General features: G+C 39.5%; 1 protein-coding gene across 1 annotated transcript in view; it reads right to left on the bottom strand.

The window, feature by feature from the left end:
* LOC139728153 (uncharacterized) overlaps nucleotides 1-15797 on the bottom strand; it is a 45749-nt gene extending 29952 nt beyond the window's left edge. The window contains exons 1-6 of the mRNA XM_071639119.1: nucleotides 15592-15797; nucleotides 7781-7821; nucleotides 5888-5962; nucleotides 4046-4109; nucleotides 1722-1859; nucleotides 148-238 (exon numbers count right to left, since the gene is read on the bottom strand). Coding sequence (XP_071495220.1) covers nucleotides 148-238; nucleotides 1722-1859; nucleotides 4046-4109; nucleotides 5888-5962; nucleotides 7781-7821; nucleotides 15592-15666 — 484 coding nt within the window. The 5' untranslated portion in view covers nucleotides 15667-15797. The remainder of the gene's footprint in view (nucleotides 1-147; nucleotides 239-1721; nucleotides 1860-4045; nucleotides 4110-5887; nucleotides 5963-7780; nucleotides 7822-15591) is intronic.
* Nucleotides 15798-16989: the final 1192 nt, after the last annotated feature.

Raw genomic sequence — 16989 nt, 5'->3', positions numbered from 1 at the left:
GCACATGAGAAAAGCTACTACCAGCAAAAGAAATCCCCCTTTCACTCCCTTTTTATCTTCCCACGGAGAATTCAATCCATCAATGGTTACTGACTCTTTATGACATCACAAACACCACACACAGCCCGAGGATCATGTGACACTCACCACTTCCAAGATCAATAAAGGAATCTTCCTCATTAATCTGGACGTGTTCCAACATCTGCATGACCAAGTCAAATGATGTCTCTCCATACACCTGCCAATGAAAGAGAACTTCACCTTTGTACTTCCCCATGTATTTTAAAAAGGAACTATGCAATGCAAATGCTTGTTGACTTGTGTTGATTTATGATACCCTCAGCATCATTTATGTGGCCAAATGAATGTCAGAGTATGTGACATATAATTCATAACTACTTTTTGTCTATTTCTTTTTTCAGATTACTTTGATACACACACACACAAAAAAAAAAAAAACACCAACCAAACCTTCCAAAGCAAGATTCTATGACATTGTCTGTCCATCATGGCTAAAGTACTAATTTGATTAACGGAAGACATTGGAATGCACCTTTCCCTAGACTGAGCATAACTTGCACATCTCCTTGTAATACCAATATGACTAATAGTAGACATTGCCTGAAAAATGCAAATTACAGTAATTGTATGCCCCAGTCTAACAGGAAGGTGCATTCCTACTGTTGTATGTCATTTGTTAATCACATTAGTACTTTACAGTGATTGACAAATGATGTCAATGACAGAATCTTGCTTTAGACAGTTTTTTTTTTTTTTTTTTTTTTTTTTTTAGTGGGTGTAGTGAAGTAATCTGAAGAAAATTAGTAGAAAATTTACTATGAAATATATGGTCCATACTTCGGTATTCTCTTGGCCACCTAAGTGATGATCAGGGTATTATGAATCAACATTATGCATTTGCACTGCAGAGCCCCTTTAAATGAGAAAGAATATTTTTTTGGTTCCTTTCCATACTTATGCCTTCATATACAAATTGATGTACACACATATTATACAGATGATAATCATAATACACATGTCCGATCCTAAATTTGTCTATCAATACCCATTCTTGTTTTGTTTTTATTTTTGTTTTTTGCCTTATAGGCTTTCATTCTTTTTCTGTTGACTCTCCATGAATTAGCTTGTATGCTTGATCAGCATTATCATGGACATATTACACATGGACATTCATCGCTTGTTAATGAATTTATGCACTGCATGTTTCTGTGAAAAGCATGAAATAACATTTTTTTAAAGGGATGGGACATAGTATTGGTGGAGATGAGAATTGGGCTTTTAACTTTTTGTGAGATACTAAGAAAACACTTATAATATGTAGTACAGAGCATAACATTTTGAGAGGAATTCAAAGTTTATTTGATGAAAATCGGGTTTGGAATGACTGAAACATCCAAAAACAAAGAATAACAAAGCGATCGTAATCGGTCCGGGTCCGGGGTAATTGCTCAGGGGGTAATTGCCCTAGACCCGGTTTTATCATCAGCACCAAGGTAAAAAGAAGTAACTACACCTTCTCATTAAAACATGATTCCCTTCATTCCAATTTTGTGGTTGTTGTAATGGACTTCTGTTTACTAGCAATTTCTGAACGATATCTTTACTGACAAGTCAAACAATATTGATTTTGGCCAAGGAATTTTTTAAATGTTAAAGTTAACAATGAGCTTGATGATTTATAGCTATGGGATGCGACCAACCTCTGGGGAGAAAGGCTCGTAGCAGTTGAGCTTGTCGGGGTCATCGATGGCATGGGCGTATACCTGCTGCATGATGTGTTTGAGAAGGCCTGGTGAGGCCCTCTTGGTGATGGTTGAGGTGCATGTTGTTCCCTTCCACTGGTGGACATCAAAAGGGGGCGGAATGTGCAGGTTTTCATTACTCTGGTCTATTACATAACATGTATACACTACTGGGAATTTGATGTTTTGCCTTTTGAATATGATGTGAAAGAAGGACTTTAAAGCCAGGCAAAAAAAAAAAAAAGGACCATTACTCATCATGGATGATGAGCATAGAAAGAAGTGCTTTGTGACATTTCACTTATCACCAACTTAATACAGTTGTACAAATATTCAAGATCTGTCTTGATGGGCGGCACTAGCTGGGGATTTCCCCTTCAATACATGACACACAAACAATCAAATAGTCATAATGCATGGTTCAATTTTGTTATTACATTAGGATCTGCCATCATGGGGAAGAGTACACATGGACTTGAGTCACATATTGGCTTAAAACTCTATGATTGGGAATAGCAGACACGTTTAACTCTTTATGTGCCACGTTCGCACAGCCGACTCAGTCGACGGCGTGCCAACTTCGCATATTCTGCTCAAACGCACAAACCCACCCAAACTGATTGATAAATCGCCAAATGTCACAGTAAAATGAGAGCATTTCTCGCGATTCCATTCCTGTCACATGTAGCTTGCACTTTAAGTGCCGAATGATTATCAAGTGGTGTTCCCTACTGGATTTGCGAGAAATTCTTCAGTTTCTGTCACAGTTTTGTGTAAAAAAGTCACGCCTCTACAATAAAATCTAGCTACTGGTCATTTTGACAGAAAAACAATTATTGATTTGTCATACAATTTAAAGCAAAGCAAAGCTTGGCATTTGTTTTTTTCTGCAACATTGGTCATTACAGCTACATGTCCAATGTAGCAAAAATCTCTAACAGTTACATAGATTTTGGGGAAAAAAAAAGAATGCTTTCTCAAAGCATGAGTATGTTGATGCCTCAGAATAATGTGGCACACAGGGGGTTTTCACCACGGTACAAAAGAGTTGCAGTGACTGTAATAGGCTTTTAAAATAAGCATCATACCCCTTTTCAAACGGTAGAAAAATTTCTCTTGGAATCATGATTAGGATCTGTATTAGAAGAACCGTGACTGTACTAATGATATTTCTTGGTTTTAAAGCAAATTACACTTGTGTATTGTAAACACGATTCTAGAATCTTGATTAGCAAAGGGAGGTCTTGAGGTATTTCCAATCTTGATTTGCTTTATTCGAGTTGCGCACTTCTCGTCTGAAAGGCATCATCTCCAAAACATGACAGAGGAGGAGGCAGAGCTTAGCTCAACACTACATTTACTTTTTATGCTCCGCAGATATCGCCAAATGCATTCTGCCTGCACAGATTACACATACCTAGTGCAGGCTATGAGAGTTTGATTGACAGGTTAGGATGCTCCTCCTCACCAAAATTGAAATGAAGATAACAAGCACGATTCCTAAATATGATTGCGAAATAATTTTTTTTTTTTTCAGCATCTGAGAGAGTTCTATGTTTTTGCATTTGAGTATCTAAGAAGTCTGTAACTTAAAGGACAAGTCCACCTTCATACAGTATAAGGACTGAGTGAATGCAGCAATATGAGTAGAACACAACAGTGAAAGTTTGAGGAAAATCGGACAATCCGTTCAAAAGTTATGAATTTTTAAAGTATCTGCGCAGTCACTGCAGGATGAGAAGACTACTACAGTGTATGATGTCACCAGGCGTACAACGATTATATAAGGAAAATAAAAAGAGAATTTCACAAAACTTCACTCTTTGAATAAAGTGCACATTTCTTTGACCTGTTACTGATGCATGTTAAGGGTAATATTATTGCCCCTGTCTTCAGAAAGAGAGAAGTCAAGTGTTCATTTGTTATGCCAGAAAAATGGAAATATGCTGAATTTTCTATATTCTTTCTTAATATTGTTGTACACATGTGACATCACAGGCAATAGTAGTCTTTTTATCCAGCTGAGACTGAGCAGAAACTTCAAAAATTCATAACTTTTGAACGGATTGTCCGATTTTCCTCAAACTCTCACTGATGTGTTCTACTTATATTGCTGCATTCACTCAACCAACATGTCTATGAAGGTGGACTTGTCCTTTAAAACATGATCACAATCACAATTCAGAATGATCATCACAAGACAGATTTTTTTGTCCTACTGTCTGAAAGAGCTCATAGACTTTCATGAACATTTAAAAGTAGAACACAATGAGATTACGTACCAACTGTCTGATGGCATCGATGGCTCGATTGTACTTCTCACACAGGGTGTACATGCTTTCAAAGCTGAAAGGAACAATCAAAGCAAACTGTGGTGTCAAACGCGGCACAGTGTTTTAATAGTTCTAGAAAATTTTACACTTTGTGAACCAGGAGGAAGGTGAACCTGGCCAAATGATGAAGTGCCTGATGCAAACTAGATTAAAACTGAAATCATCTTATTGGTACTTTGTATTATAGGCTATTACATCAATTCTTCATCAGTCTCACATGGTCTTTGGTACTGAAAAAAGAATCTGTCACCCCACATTCTAGCTTTAGGTAAACCAAAAATCCTTACTAGATTTGCTTTGCCCCCTAGATTTCCTTTTATCTTGTACAGGCAAACCCTGTTATGGAATATGGATACAATAATTTTCTTTTCCAGTATGAGAGGATTTTACCAGTAAAACTGTCTTTATTTCTATCATTTACTTTGTCTGGTACAACAAAATTTTGTCATATTTAAAAAAAAAAAATTGGCGGTCCAGACTATCTTGTTACAGTGTATATCCGATCAAGGTTCACTTGCACATCTTTGGAATAATGTCTCCATTTCCCCCAGAACTCAAAACAGTCCCAACAAGAGTTCAACAAACATTCGTATGTGATAATACATATCTTATGATCATGTGATGCAGCCATACACTGTATCTCTTTCATTTTCATTTCAAAACACAGGGAAGACAATTGAATTTTGAAGAAAAAAAAAACAGAAATCAGAATTTCTGCCGATTTTGATAGAGAAATCCATGTAGCAAAAATGTGTACAGCCTTGAGAAAAAGAAAAGGAAATCAGATTTAATTCTACAGATTATCATGCCTGAAACACAGCAGGGAGATCCTGGACTTCTTCAAAGCAACACTTTCTAGAAGTGATGTCTTATTGATCAGATTATAAATACTGTGACATTCAATAAATACCCAGAATAAGATGCAGAAAGTGGATTCTTCTTTTTTTTTTTCCCCCTCAAACTAGTCCCTGCAGCTGTATCAATTGAAAGAAAAAAAAATGACCTCTACCAATCTGCTTGAGGGTTTATTTGTACCTCAATAAGCATAGACACACAAAATTTTCCCTCTGACAAGATGTGCTTGCTACGTACAGTGTACTTCCATGGAAGGGCAGATATCAATACAGTGCTGTGGGCAATGCAATACAGGCAAGCATTTCTCAATCTCAACGGATTATATTACAAACTGTACCTCTGCAACTCAAGATCTCAGGTTCGGAAATGTCATTCAAGTACTGTACATGTATCCATGATTCAGTGAGGCACACGTGAGTATGTATTTACTGCAAATATATATTAGAATCTCATTCATTGCCACCTTTCATTGTTACATCAGTTGTCTCATCTACTGTATGTTTCTAAGAACTAATGATGTCAATAACAAATGAACATTCACTATTACTATCCACACTTTCACCAGTGTAATTTTTTTCACTTCTCTGGATTTTCAATCAGTCTACAGTGACCCTACAGATTATACTCTATGGCCCACGTTCACGAAGGTGGTTATATTTAAACTATGATTTATGTAAATTTTTTCTGCATAAATAGGGGTGACAGACGGTGTACAAGTATGTCGACAGAAATCCAGTATGAACAAACGCAGGTAGGTACAAGTATGTCAATGATACGCCTATTTCATGCTTATTTTAGTCCATGGACTAAAACTCAAATCCCTTCCTGAATTTTGGCCTACACACTGTATGTGGTTGCAGCTACAAAACTGCTGTATGAATTGCAAAATAGTGCGCACGGCTTGTATCGTACCAACAGTCAATCACACAGGCTTACCTTGCGGTATCATAGTCATTTAGCACGTTGTTCTCCATGGCCAACATGAGTTGTGGGATGTCCTGACACACCCACCTATTGTAAATGTAATTGTAAGCAAAACAAAATTGGTCGTAAATGAAGCTCGAGAAAGTACTCTTGGTACATGATGATACAGAATTGAGAATGATAGCTTTGTGAAAATACTGGTAGTGTGAATAATGCTATGCTATTTTTTATCTGATTCATTAAAAAAAGAATATAGAATGGGATTAATTATGATCACATGGCTTGCATTTTTAGAGCTACAACGTGTATGGGCAGAGCTAAGGGAATTTCAGCACACACAAAACAACTAGTAATTTGCTCAGGGTTGGAATGAAAGAAATGTATGCAAATCTAATGTTTTAAAATTCATGAATCTTCATCTTTTGATACAAGAAAACATTACTTCATTTGACCTCACATCATTGCTGCTTGTAGGCTTAGCTGACCCAGCAAATAGCTTGCTATACACATGGCTCCTGCTCATACATGTAGTCACAATACACGGTGACCTGCCTGTCTTTATCATCAACAGTAGTACAGCTGTACACAAATACTGTAGTTATCTACAAACTATACAGTACAATTGTACACTCTACAATGTATGTCCTATACTCACTGAGATAAGTAAAAGGTTGTGAAGAAATATTCCAGTAAAAGTGTTTTCCAGATTCATAGTTTATCACTAATTTGATAGTCTAATATTGTCATATCTGATGTATTTGTTCTTGTACATTGTACACATTGTGTGAGGGAAAACCATTATTCATCCATCCCCACAGATTTCCTCATAATAATGCATTAGAGTCTGTGTGCTTTATTAATAGCTCCCTCTGGGGGAATCCCCTGTATGGAATAAGGCTGAAACTACAAACACATCCCACCCCTCCCCCTTTCTAGTTGTCTGAATATCACAGCTGGAATTTCCAGCTGAATACAATGTGTTGTATTAGGCAATGACACAGGAAGCCTATATTGCAGGGGAAGAGATTTTGCAAGGGGTTGGGTTTCAGAGTATACCTCACGCTGTTTCACCAACACCAGTACAGTGTTGTACCAGGGCTGGCAGAACAAAGTCATTACACGTGTAGCTTAACATTAAGAAACCATGAAACAATATCGGATGTTGCAGATGATGCTTTTCAAGACTTTACAACTGTATTTACCCTGTACTCTTCTATTGGCTGGACTGGTTTATGGTGGGTTCAGAATTGCTAGTTGTTTCTCAGGAGTGCACACATGTACAGTGTACACTGCAAAAACCCAATGCCTGTATGATGTACGTACATTGTAGACTGGGAATTGGTATGGTGGAGGTTCATAGTGTTGTACTGGGTACAAATGTATGTAAAACTTTTGTACTTATGAATGTAAAGACCGACCTTTCCTATCTGGACAGGTCGGGGCCGGCGCTCATCCGGTTAAGAGATTTGGCCGAATATGGGAGACTCGATGTTTAATACACATACAGGTGCAGCTGCCCACCCATGGTAGGCTCTACACATGTAGGCCCTACACTGTACAGTACATGTACAGTACAGTACATGTATAATATAGGTACAACTTATATTATAGCATAAACTCTTTTTTTGCTATCATTGCATGATTATAAAGCATTGTTTTCGTTTGTTTGTTTGGGGCTTTGTATTTGTACCAATATGAAATCAATTTTTTTTAAAATAATATGTTATTCATGTGAGATTGTGTACAAAGTTTATTTGAGTTTAAAATCCCCCTTTTTATCAGTGTGGGGGAAAAAATCACACCGAGATATCATTGGGATAATAGAGAGATACAGACAAAGGGAGGCCAGATACATTGTAGGAGAGGTCAGGCTGTACAAAGCCCCTGATAGAGCGTGCAACTCACCTTATGGTATCCACAATTTCCACAGCACCATCATTCTTATCCTAAATGAAACAAACAAACAAAACAATATGACCATTATTACGTGTACAAACTTCTGTGTACATACACATGTGACTTGTATCTCATTTGATTGTAGAAGCATATTACTGTACCAGATTTTATCATGCAGTAACATTGTACTGTGTACAATACTGTACACCATACATCATACTTGTACACGTACACAATGTACATGAACAGGAGTACATGTAAAACTGATGTACTACATTGTACACATGTACATACATGTTTGTCAGAAATGTATACTTTATACAGGATGTACATGTGTACTTCAACTGCTATTGAAAATCTCTGAATCCACTCTACTGCAGTACAGTACTCGTACATAACGTTGTACGTACAAAGTATGTGTACAACTTGTAATGTGCTCAATACTTTTGACACAAAGGTAACATAAAATGTCTTTATATTGTCCCTCAATGAAGAAATTTCTGTCATATACATGTAATTGTAAGCGCAAGTACACATACATTACATACATGTACTGTATGCTTGTACAATGCATGGTACAAGTAGGTATTCAAATATTGTAAATATTGATCATGAACTGCAATGCTTGTAAACGGAAAGCATACAATACAGGCCTGAACATCAAAACCCTTTTACAATCATGCGTACAGTGTACAGCTGTAGCAAGATTGACTGTACATGTAAGTACAAGTGTACAAACTTGTAAAGCAATAACTTTTGTGTTTTGTGAAACATGAATTTTGCGAGTCAATAGCAACTCGCAAAATTAACAAAGAACACAGAAACCTTTTAATATTGAGGATGATTATTGGAACAGCGCAGGAACTGTTACATTACAAAGTCTGTAAACTAAAAAAAGACCCCTACATACTGTACATTTGTACATTCACATGGAATACCAGCTCATTGCGTATGCAGCAATGTGCATGGCATACTAAAATTGTACATGTACATGTACAGTACCCATTGCAATGAAAAAGGAAGATGTGAGAATTGCTGACCATGGTACAATTGTACTTGGGGATAGACCAGTACATGTACTCTACGAATTTGGCTCTCCACTGAATACAGGAAAATTCTTTCATGTACTACACTTGCACACTTTGGCCCGAATTCACGAAGGTGGTACAAATGAAACCATGGTTTAGACCATGGACAAAAACCATGGAGCGCAAAGTGTCGCATGGAATATTTCGTTACGAAATCAGTCATTTCGTCGATGAAATGATTATTTTGTAACGAAATGACAACATTTTGTAATTAAATGAATATTTCGTCCACGAAATGACAATTTGGTTAACGAAACAGTCATTTTGTCGACGAAATGACCAATTTCGTAACGAAATATTCCGTGCGACACTTGGCGCTCCATGGTTTTTGTCCATGGTTTAAACCATGGTTTCATTTGTACCACCTTCGTGAATTCGGGCCTATGTTTCTGTACCTATGTACAATCGTACAATGTACAGGCAGCCCACACAGGGTCAATGTGCTACTTCGATTATCGTATGTAACATTGTACAGTACCACACTCACATTTAAAGGGACCGTATACATGTACTGTAGTTTGGGTTGAGACCTAATTTCACGTTTGTAACAATTTTTGGTGAGATAATGAGAAACCTTGTATGAAATATGAAAGAGCATGTAATTCCATGAGGAATTCAATGTTTATTTGATGAAAATTGGTTTTGAAATGGCTGAGTTATCCAAAACAGAGCGAATCCAATAAAGTGTGGGACCCACACTTTATTACGATCGCTTTGTTTTACTTTGTTTTTGGATGTTTCAGTAATTCTAAACCTGATTTTCATCAAATAAACTTTGTATTCCTCTTAAGAATGATATGCTCTGTACTATTTGGTAAGTGTTTTCTCGGTATCTCGCATAAAGTTAAAAGCTCAAACCTCATCTCCACCAATACTATACCATTCCTTTAAAAGGTGTAAAGATCAGTGTGGTCTGCAAAATTTGAATTCATGAATGGGTTCAACTGTACATCTACAGGCTGTACACGACAAAAGAAATGCAACGATTACTAAGCCCACAAAATGAACCATTAAAGGGGATGGCTAGTAACTGATCAGTAGGAATCAGTGGGAATGCCGGGGGATGATTGTTCCAAGCCTTGTGGGATTCATTTAAGGGTACATAAACAAATCTGTATCTATTGTTGTGTGAAAACTATTTGCTGCAGAATGGTCTCATATTCAAGTTATGTGCAGTTCAATGTTTCCAGGTTAGCATGCCTGTACAGTGACGGGGCATTAAACTGCACATTACTTGAATATGAGACCATTCTGAAGCAAATAATTTTCACACAACAATAGATATACATGTAATGTACTCTTACGTAAATCTCAAAAGAATTGGAACGATCATCCCCAAGCATCCCCACTGATCAGTTACTAGCCATCCCCTAATTAAGATAACATTCACCAGATCTGCATACAAGGTAGTAATAGCAACGTGTACACTGTACTTGTAAATTGTAGTGTGTACAATGTATACAGATTGTAGTGTATACAATCGATGTGTATTACATGTTCCTCTACCACCACAATACAGACAGTACACACATTGCACATTTTGTACAGATCACAGTACGGTGTACATTGTGCCTATGCACATGATATACAATTTGTATGACCAATGTACAATTGCATGCACAATACACTACCCCACAATGCTCTGGAGCATAATTCACAGGCTACTGCTCATGGAATATTGTTCCAGGTGTCTCGTCTAGGTGCCAAATATGGTCATTGTCATTTAACCTTTTACAATTTGTACGAATACATGTACCTGTACCATACAACACTGTATGCCCAGGCACCTACATTGTAGCTGAACTTTCCAACCTTTAACATCAGTAGTCAGACGCTAATCATTCCAAACTTGTTCAGCTGGCATTCGTAAGTTAGAATAACAAGCTTACTCGGGTACTGGGTATACAAATTGTACATTCTAGCAATTTACAGTATTAAAGGGATGGTATAGTTTTGGTTAATAATAATATGGGGATTACAATGTAAGATTTTAACTTTTTGCAAGAGAAAATTACAACTAGAAACCACTTACAATGTACATGAAATATTCCTATTAAAATGCATACAATTCTAGATGAATTCAAAGTTAATCTGATAAAAATCAGTTTTGAAATGGCTGAGATATCAAAAAGGAAAGTAGTCCAAATAAAAGGTGGGACCCACCTTTTATTTGGACCTTTATACGAGTAATATACATGTACACATTTGTACATGTAATATCTACAATGTCTATAATGTACATGATACCCTGTGTAAATGCTATAGCAAGGAACAAAACATCTAGACCATCCTACTGTACTCTAATACTGTGTATTTCTGGCAAGACTTCCTTACCCAACACTGGCTAAATGTGTGTACCAGTATCTGTGCATACAGTACATTGTATTAAAGCTAACAAGGTCAGGTCGTGCAGATGCAGCGCTGGTGGTACTCTGTATGGCAAAATTAGTTGGGGGGGGGGGCAGGGTGGGACATATCACACTAAAGGAGTCTTTCCAAGGATAAGCACTATTTGAGCACCCATCCATCTTCACTATGAATATTCATCAGGTTGACATGGTACGGATATGATCGCCGTACTGCCGCCGCCTTCGTCCAGGCGCGCGCTTTCTGATTGATTTTATTCCATCTCTGCCTGCTCGATAGACGGTACTAGTACCTGCTTACTTGTTTCAGCAATCTGCGAATTTGTGGTGTACTCTTTCAAAACAAAATGACCCAGAATTCGTCTTTTGCATTTCTGCCATTAGTGTAACCTTGTCATCCTGTATAAATACACATGTACGTACAATGTTGTTGTACAATGTACATGTATGTATTGTATCTTTACATGATATTGAAGGGTTGAAATTGAAAGATATGCAGGATTAGTGCCCAGAGCACTAGATACATGTACTAGTACACTTGTATGTGACCCCAGTGGTGCCATGTGTATACGGTGTACGTACATGCCATCCTGTAATATTTCTACATGTAATACAATCATATGTACTGTATGGTACGATAACATGTTGCGTGAATGGAGGTATGAATATGATGCGATGATGGCAAGAGTACTTTCGTTGGCAGAATTTTTTGTGTGTCGATGTCCAAAGCAGTTTCATATTGTCGTTTCCTTACAATAAATGATGATAAAAATGCAGATGACCGCGTTATTCTGGTCCATTCACTGTAAATATGTGCTAGTATAGTGGCACGGTAAACTTGCAAAGGACGGAGAATTCGGCGGCTCACGCAACTTACGGCCCTATGGTGGGCAGTGGCCCCCGGAGTTCAGTGCGGCGAAAGCAGTGGCGACACGAACTGGACACGAAACATCCTGCGGCTCGCAATCTCGCAAGGCTGCGCTAGCTAGCGACCGAGCTGGTAGCAAAAGATTTGTATTTCAGAGCGTGTAATGGACGCGCAGTAGCCTTTGCTTAGCGATAGCAAGCGGTTATCGCGATATCGAATTCTCATGCGACGGAATTAGTATACATATTTTTAGACATATTCAAGGACAGTTTTCTCTCTTTTTATTCCGGATTCCAAACAAATATCCTAAAAAGCAAGCATCACGCATGACATTTGATATATATCTGAATTCAGTGACAGTCCTCTAGACAAGTTGAAGTGTAGATCTATTTTCCTATGAGTGTACCTACCTTAGGTTGGAGATCAGTAAGTACATTGTACACAGTGTATGCACATACTTTATCTGCATCCATGCAATAATGCATTTCTTATCGGCGTATATAATAGTAACAAATTTACTGTGCAAGATCTAACGACTAGTAATAACTATAAACGTTAGGTGTCAGTTCTTGGCACGAGCGGTCGAAAAATGGGCAAAGCACTTTCGCATCTCAAATCGCATTTTCAATACGCCCTTGTGCATTCAGAGTATATCAGGCAAACTGTGATATTTTAGGTTTCTATTGATAGAAAAACATTAAGTAGTCGCATGCTGCTGTTTGGGAATGTTACACAGTGTAGACACTCCACTCTCCACACTCCAGAGTCCAGCTCTGTCTGACTTTATATTTATGCCAGTTAACTTTCTTTATGCCTTCGGACTATTGCATGTTGGATGCCTTGTCAAATAACGTAAGGCTAAGGAGGACAAATATGAATGAACAAAGACAGAAAGATCCGTCTGTCCGGAGGAGTCTTTTATTATTTTTATTATTTTTACTTTTTTGACGTTTCGTTCTCCTCCGTAATGCACTTGTCAATTGTAGTCCCGGCCCCTGGGTACCCGGGGATGTCCGGGACTTGCATTCCACTTGCAACTTTGGGATGTTACACCACCCGGCCAAGTCCCGGCCAAGTCTCCGACAGGTCGGGCAAAATTTTCACGGAAATCCCCCTCTAAGTCCCCGGCAGGCCGGGCAAAATTGAAGTTGAAATCCCCAGCCAATTCCCCGACAGTCCGGGCAATGTTTGTGCAGAATTCCCCGGCCAAGTCCCCGACAACCCAGGCATATTTGCATAGAAATCCCTGGCCAAGTCCCGACCCTCAAGGCCCGGTCACACTGCCCAAAAGTCGCGTAAGTTTGCATGAATCACACAAGAAATTTGGTTGTGCGTGCTCGTCCGTTGAGAATTTTCGCTGATTTACGCGATGAAGCGATGAATGCGATGAAGCGATGAATTGCGCAAGAACTACGGAAATATCACTCAAAAATCACTAAACCACGCACTTTCAGCGCATAGGCACGCAAAGGCCCCAAATAGGGCGAATTCGTGGTTGTGTGCGACGACTGAGGTCCACGGAAAATCACGCATTTTATCTGCGCTTTATCACAATTAATTGCGTATGAATCGCGCATGATTCGCACATGAACGTGATAGCGGCAACATTTTTGCAAACGATCACTGATATTCCACGCATATTTCGCGCGTTTTTCTCGTAAGAACAACGCAAACTACGCAAAAATTACGTAAAACAGCGCAACACTGCCTAAACTTTTACGCGAAGCCGAGTTTTGAGCTGCTCAAAAACCTGGCCTTTGAGGACCTGTCACACTGCCCAAAAGTCGCGTAAACGCATGAATCACGTAAGAAATTCGAGCCTTATTTACGCGATACATGCGTGATCCAGTGCGCATTTCATGAGTTTGTCTACAGCGTGGAGCCTTCATAGTTGTCAGCCGATGTGCGCCAGATCGGCGCTTTACGCAATTCCGGGTTTTGAGGAGCTCAAAACTCGGCTTCGCGTAAAAGTTTACGCATTATTGCGCTGTTTTACGTAATTTTTGCGTAGTTGCGTGGTTCTTACGCGAACAATGCGCGAAATATGCGTGGAATATCAGCGACATGTTCGCGAAAATGTTGCCGCTATCGCGTTCACCAACGACTCTCCACTGACGATTAGCAGACATAAATAATGACGCATGTTTCGCGCTTGTAACACCTGAAGACGTATCACTGAAAATCACTGAAAAAAAAATATTGGCGGAGGCCTATGTATCTCTAAGCTAACAGAACACGCAAATAAGCGCATGTAATACTTACGAAATACTGATCGATGAATCACTAATGTATCACTAACAACTCACGTATGATTGTGGCGCTATATTTTTGCGTGATCTTTGCGTAGTTCTTGCGCAATTCATCGGTGATTTTTCATTGCGTAAATCAGCGAAAATGATCGAATTCTCGACGGACAAGCACGCAAAACCAAATTTCTTACGTGATTTATGCGATTACGCAACTTTTGGGCAGTGTGACCGAGCCCGCATGGAAGCATGTAAAGCGCCGATCCGGCGCACATCCGCGGACAATACGATCGAAGGTTCCACGTCCGAAGAATTCATGAAATGCGCAAATCGCGCATGTTTCGCGCGAGGCTCTATTTTCTTACGTGATTCATGCGTTTACGCGACTTTTGGGCAATATATATACCGAGTCCTCAATAGCGGGAATTGCTAGTCAAGCGAAATAATTTATGGTCACATTACCGTAGCCCTACTGGAAATGGTACAAGTCATAGTCAACTCTCAAGCAAAATCTGGCTCAATCCCGGCCAAAATTCCCGCCCCAAATGCCTGCCATTTGGTTGGAGCGAATTTCCCCCGACAAGCCCCGGTTTATTCCCCACCCACCGGGGCAAAATAAGTGAATCTCCCCCGACAAAGCCCGGTCCATTCCCGACCCACCGGTGCAAAATAATTGAATTTCCCCCGACAACACCCCGGTACATCCCCGGCCCACCGGGGCAAATTAAGTGAATTTCCCCCTACAAAGCCCGGTCTATTCCCGACCCACCCGGGCGAAAAAAATGCTGAAATCCCCGCCCAACTTGGTTGCAAGTCCCGGCCATCCCCGGGTACCCATGGGCCGGGACTACAATTGACAAGTGCATAACGTTAGACATGATAAGGAGGGGATCCGATCCGGGCCGTGAAGCAAGACGTAGTCTCCGCGGAACATTTCCCCGACGACCAGATACAGACCGATCTTTCGGTCAAGTATGAACACTGTTGTGTAAATGAAAGACCGCTTATTGAAGTCTTGGGCTAGGTGGGGGAGGTTCCACATCAACCACTCACTCAGCTCACACAGCCATACCACACGAAAACGTCGAACGAACTCACGACCTCATTCTCCACCCGGCTACTCCCGACATGTCTAACGTACAGGTTAGGGTGAGCTCGTATGCACGAGAGATCGTAGTAGATTCTATGGATTCACTCATGCTGCTGTCGCTGGACAGAGCCTCATCAGAGTTGTGAGAACCAAAATACTCACGGTGTGTTGGAGTGGCCACGTATAAACAGCGGGTTCTGCTCCCGCCGGACTATGCAGTCGCAATTCTTTCGTCATTTTCGATGTCTAAAACTCTGCTGTCTGTGTCCAATTGTCTATAAATCCAGTTATGGTCAGATTTTCAACTCATTTTCGGCCGTCCAATCCCCCCATTACTTCCCGACGTCGACCTAGGTACTTCCGTACAAAGACGCCTCGCGGAGGTAAATGGTCACGTGACAGAAATGGCCGCTGTTGATTGGTCTGTGTAAAGATAGTTTACGTTTTTATTATGATAATTGTTATCATCCTCTTGTAGTAGTATGTGTGAACATACACGCACAAATTCTATTTTGACGCTGTTTGGCGGGGTATTGCGAATGAATTACGCACGAAAATGCAGCATAATTTGAGTACTTCGAGAGAGCGGCTTTCCTACGACATATATTGAATGATGATGTCAGCAATGACGTCAGACACAAAGTAAAAACGAAATCCACTCCTTTTAGAGAGACGATAAATTGCTAAATTTCGAAAATAGCACATGGTTTACGTGATAGAAGCTCAGCTCATATTATTTGCGAGTCTGAGAGACACCTTTTCGCAGTGAGGTAGCTTGAGGTGCCGGTAGTAGATGTAGAGTTTATCTTCATGCAAGTTTTACACTCGATTTGACAAGTACAGTATTGTCATCACTCAATGCGTGATATTGCGCAGACTGTTAGATGTCATGTTCTCGAAAGGCAGCGGACTTTACACATGCAGAGTTCATATTGCAACGTCCTTTATAATTATCCGCGTGGCTAGAGATCTTTAATATCAAAGAAGTAAAAAATAATTCTAACAGATAAATTAATATACATAATCAAAAGTCTATCATGTTCAATTTTGTTTGGTAGAGCAGATAAAGCTTGCTTTGATTGTAGGAACAAAGAAGAAGAATCGTATTAGACCAATTCGGTTTGGGTAGGCCCTACTGTTTTTTGTTTTTGTTTTTAATTTCTAACTGGGGGCTTCAAGTACACGTCTAGACCTGCGCCTAACAATTCAAGATAATTTATGCGCTGACATGTATAGCAACGCACCTGGCTCATTGCATAACCCATTGAAAGTATAGTTCTTCTTTGGAAGCCCCAATAGACCCTAAATACGGCCGCCATACGTTACAATGCTCAAGTCATCTTACCGTTACAACGTGACACTGGGGTGGTACGTGCTATACGACATATTCCTACCGTTCTTACTGGCACTAAATTTCTATTTTCTCTTTGGCTTGAAGCCCGCAGATAAACCACGATTATATTTGTACAAGTTGTCTCCGTTGTTTTGCTGCAAAACTGCCTTGCTATATAGACGCCTCTGGATTTTTCCCGAATCATTGTTGTGATGCTCAGAGCACTA

This window comes from Diadema antillarum, unplaced genomic scaffold (genome assembly GCF_040938485.1).
Source record: "Diadema antillarum isolate AM-2024a unplaced genomic scaffold, OU_Dant_1.0 seq00000166_RagTag, whole genome shotgun sequence".
In the NCBI taxonomy this organism is placed as follows: Eukaryota; Metazoa; Echinodermata; class Echinoidea; order Diadematoida; family Diadematidae; genus Diadema; species Diadema antillarum.
This window is presented reverse-complemented; position numbering and strand designations above follow the sequence as displayed.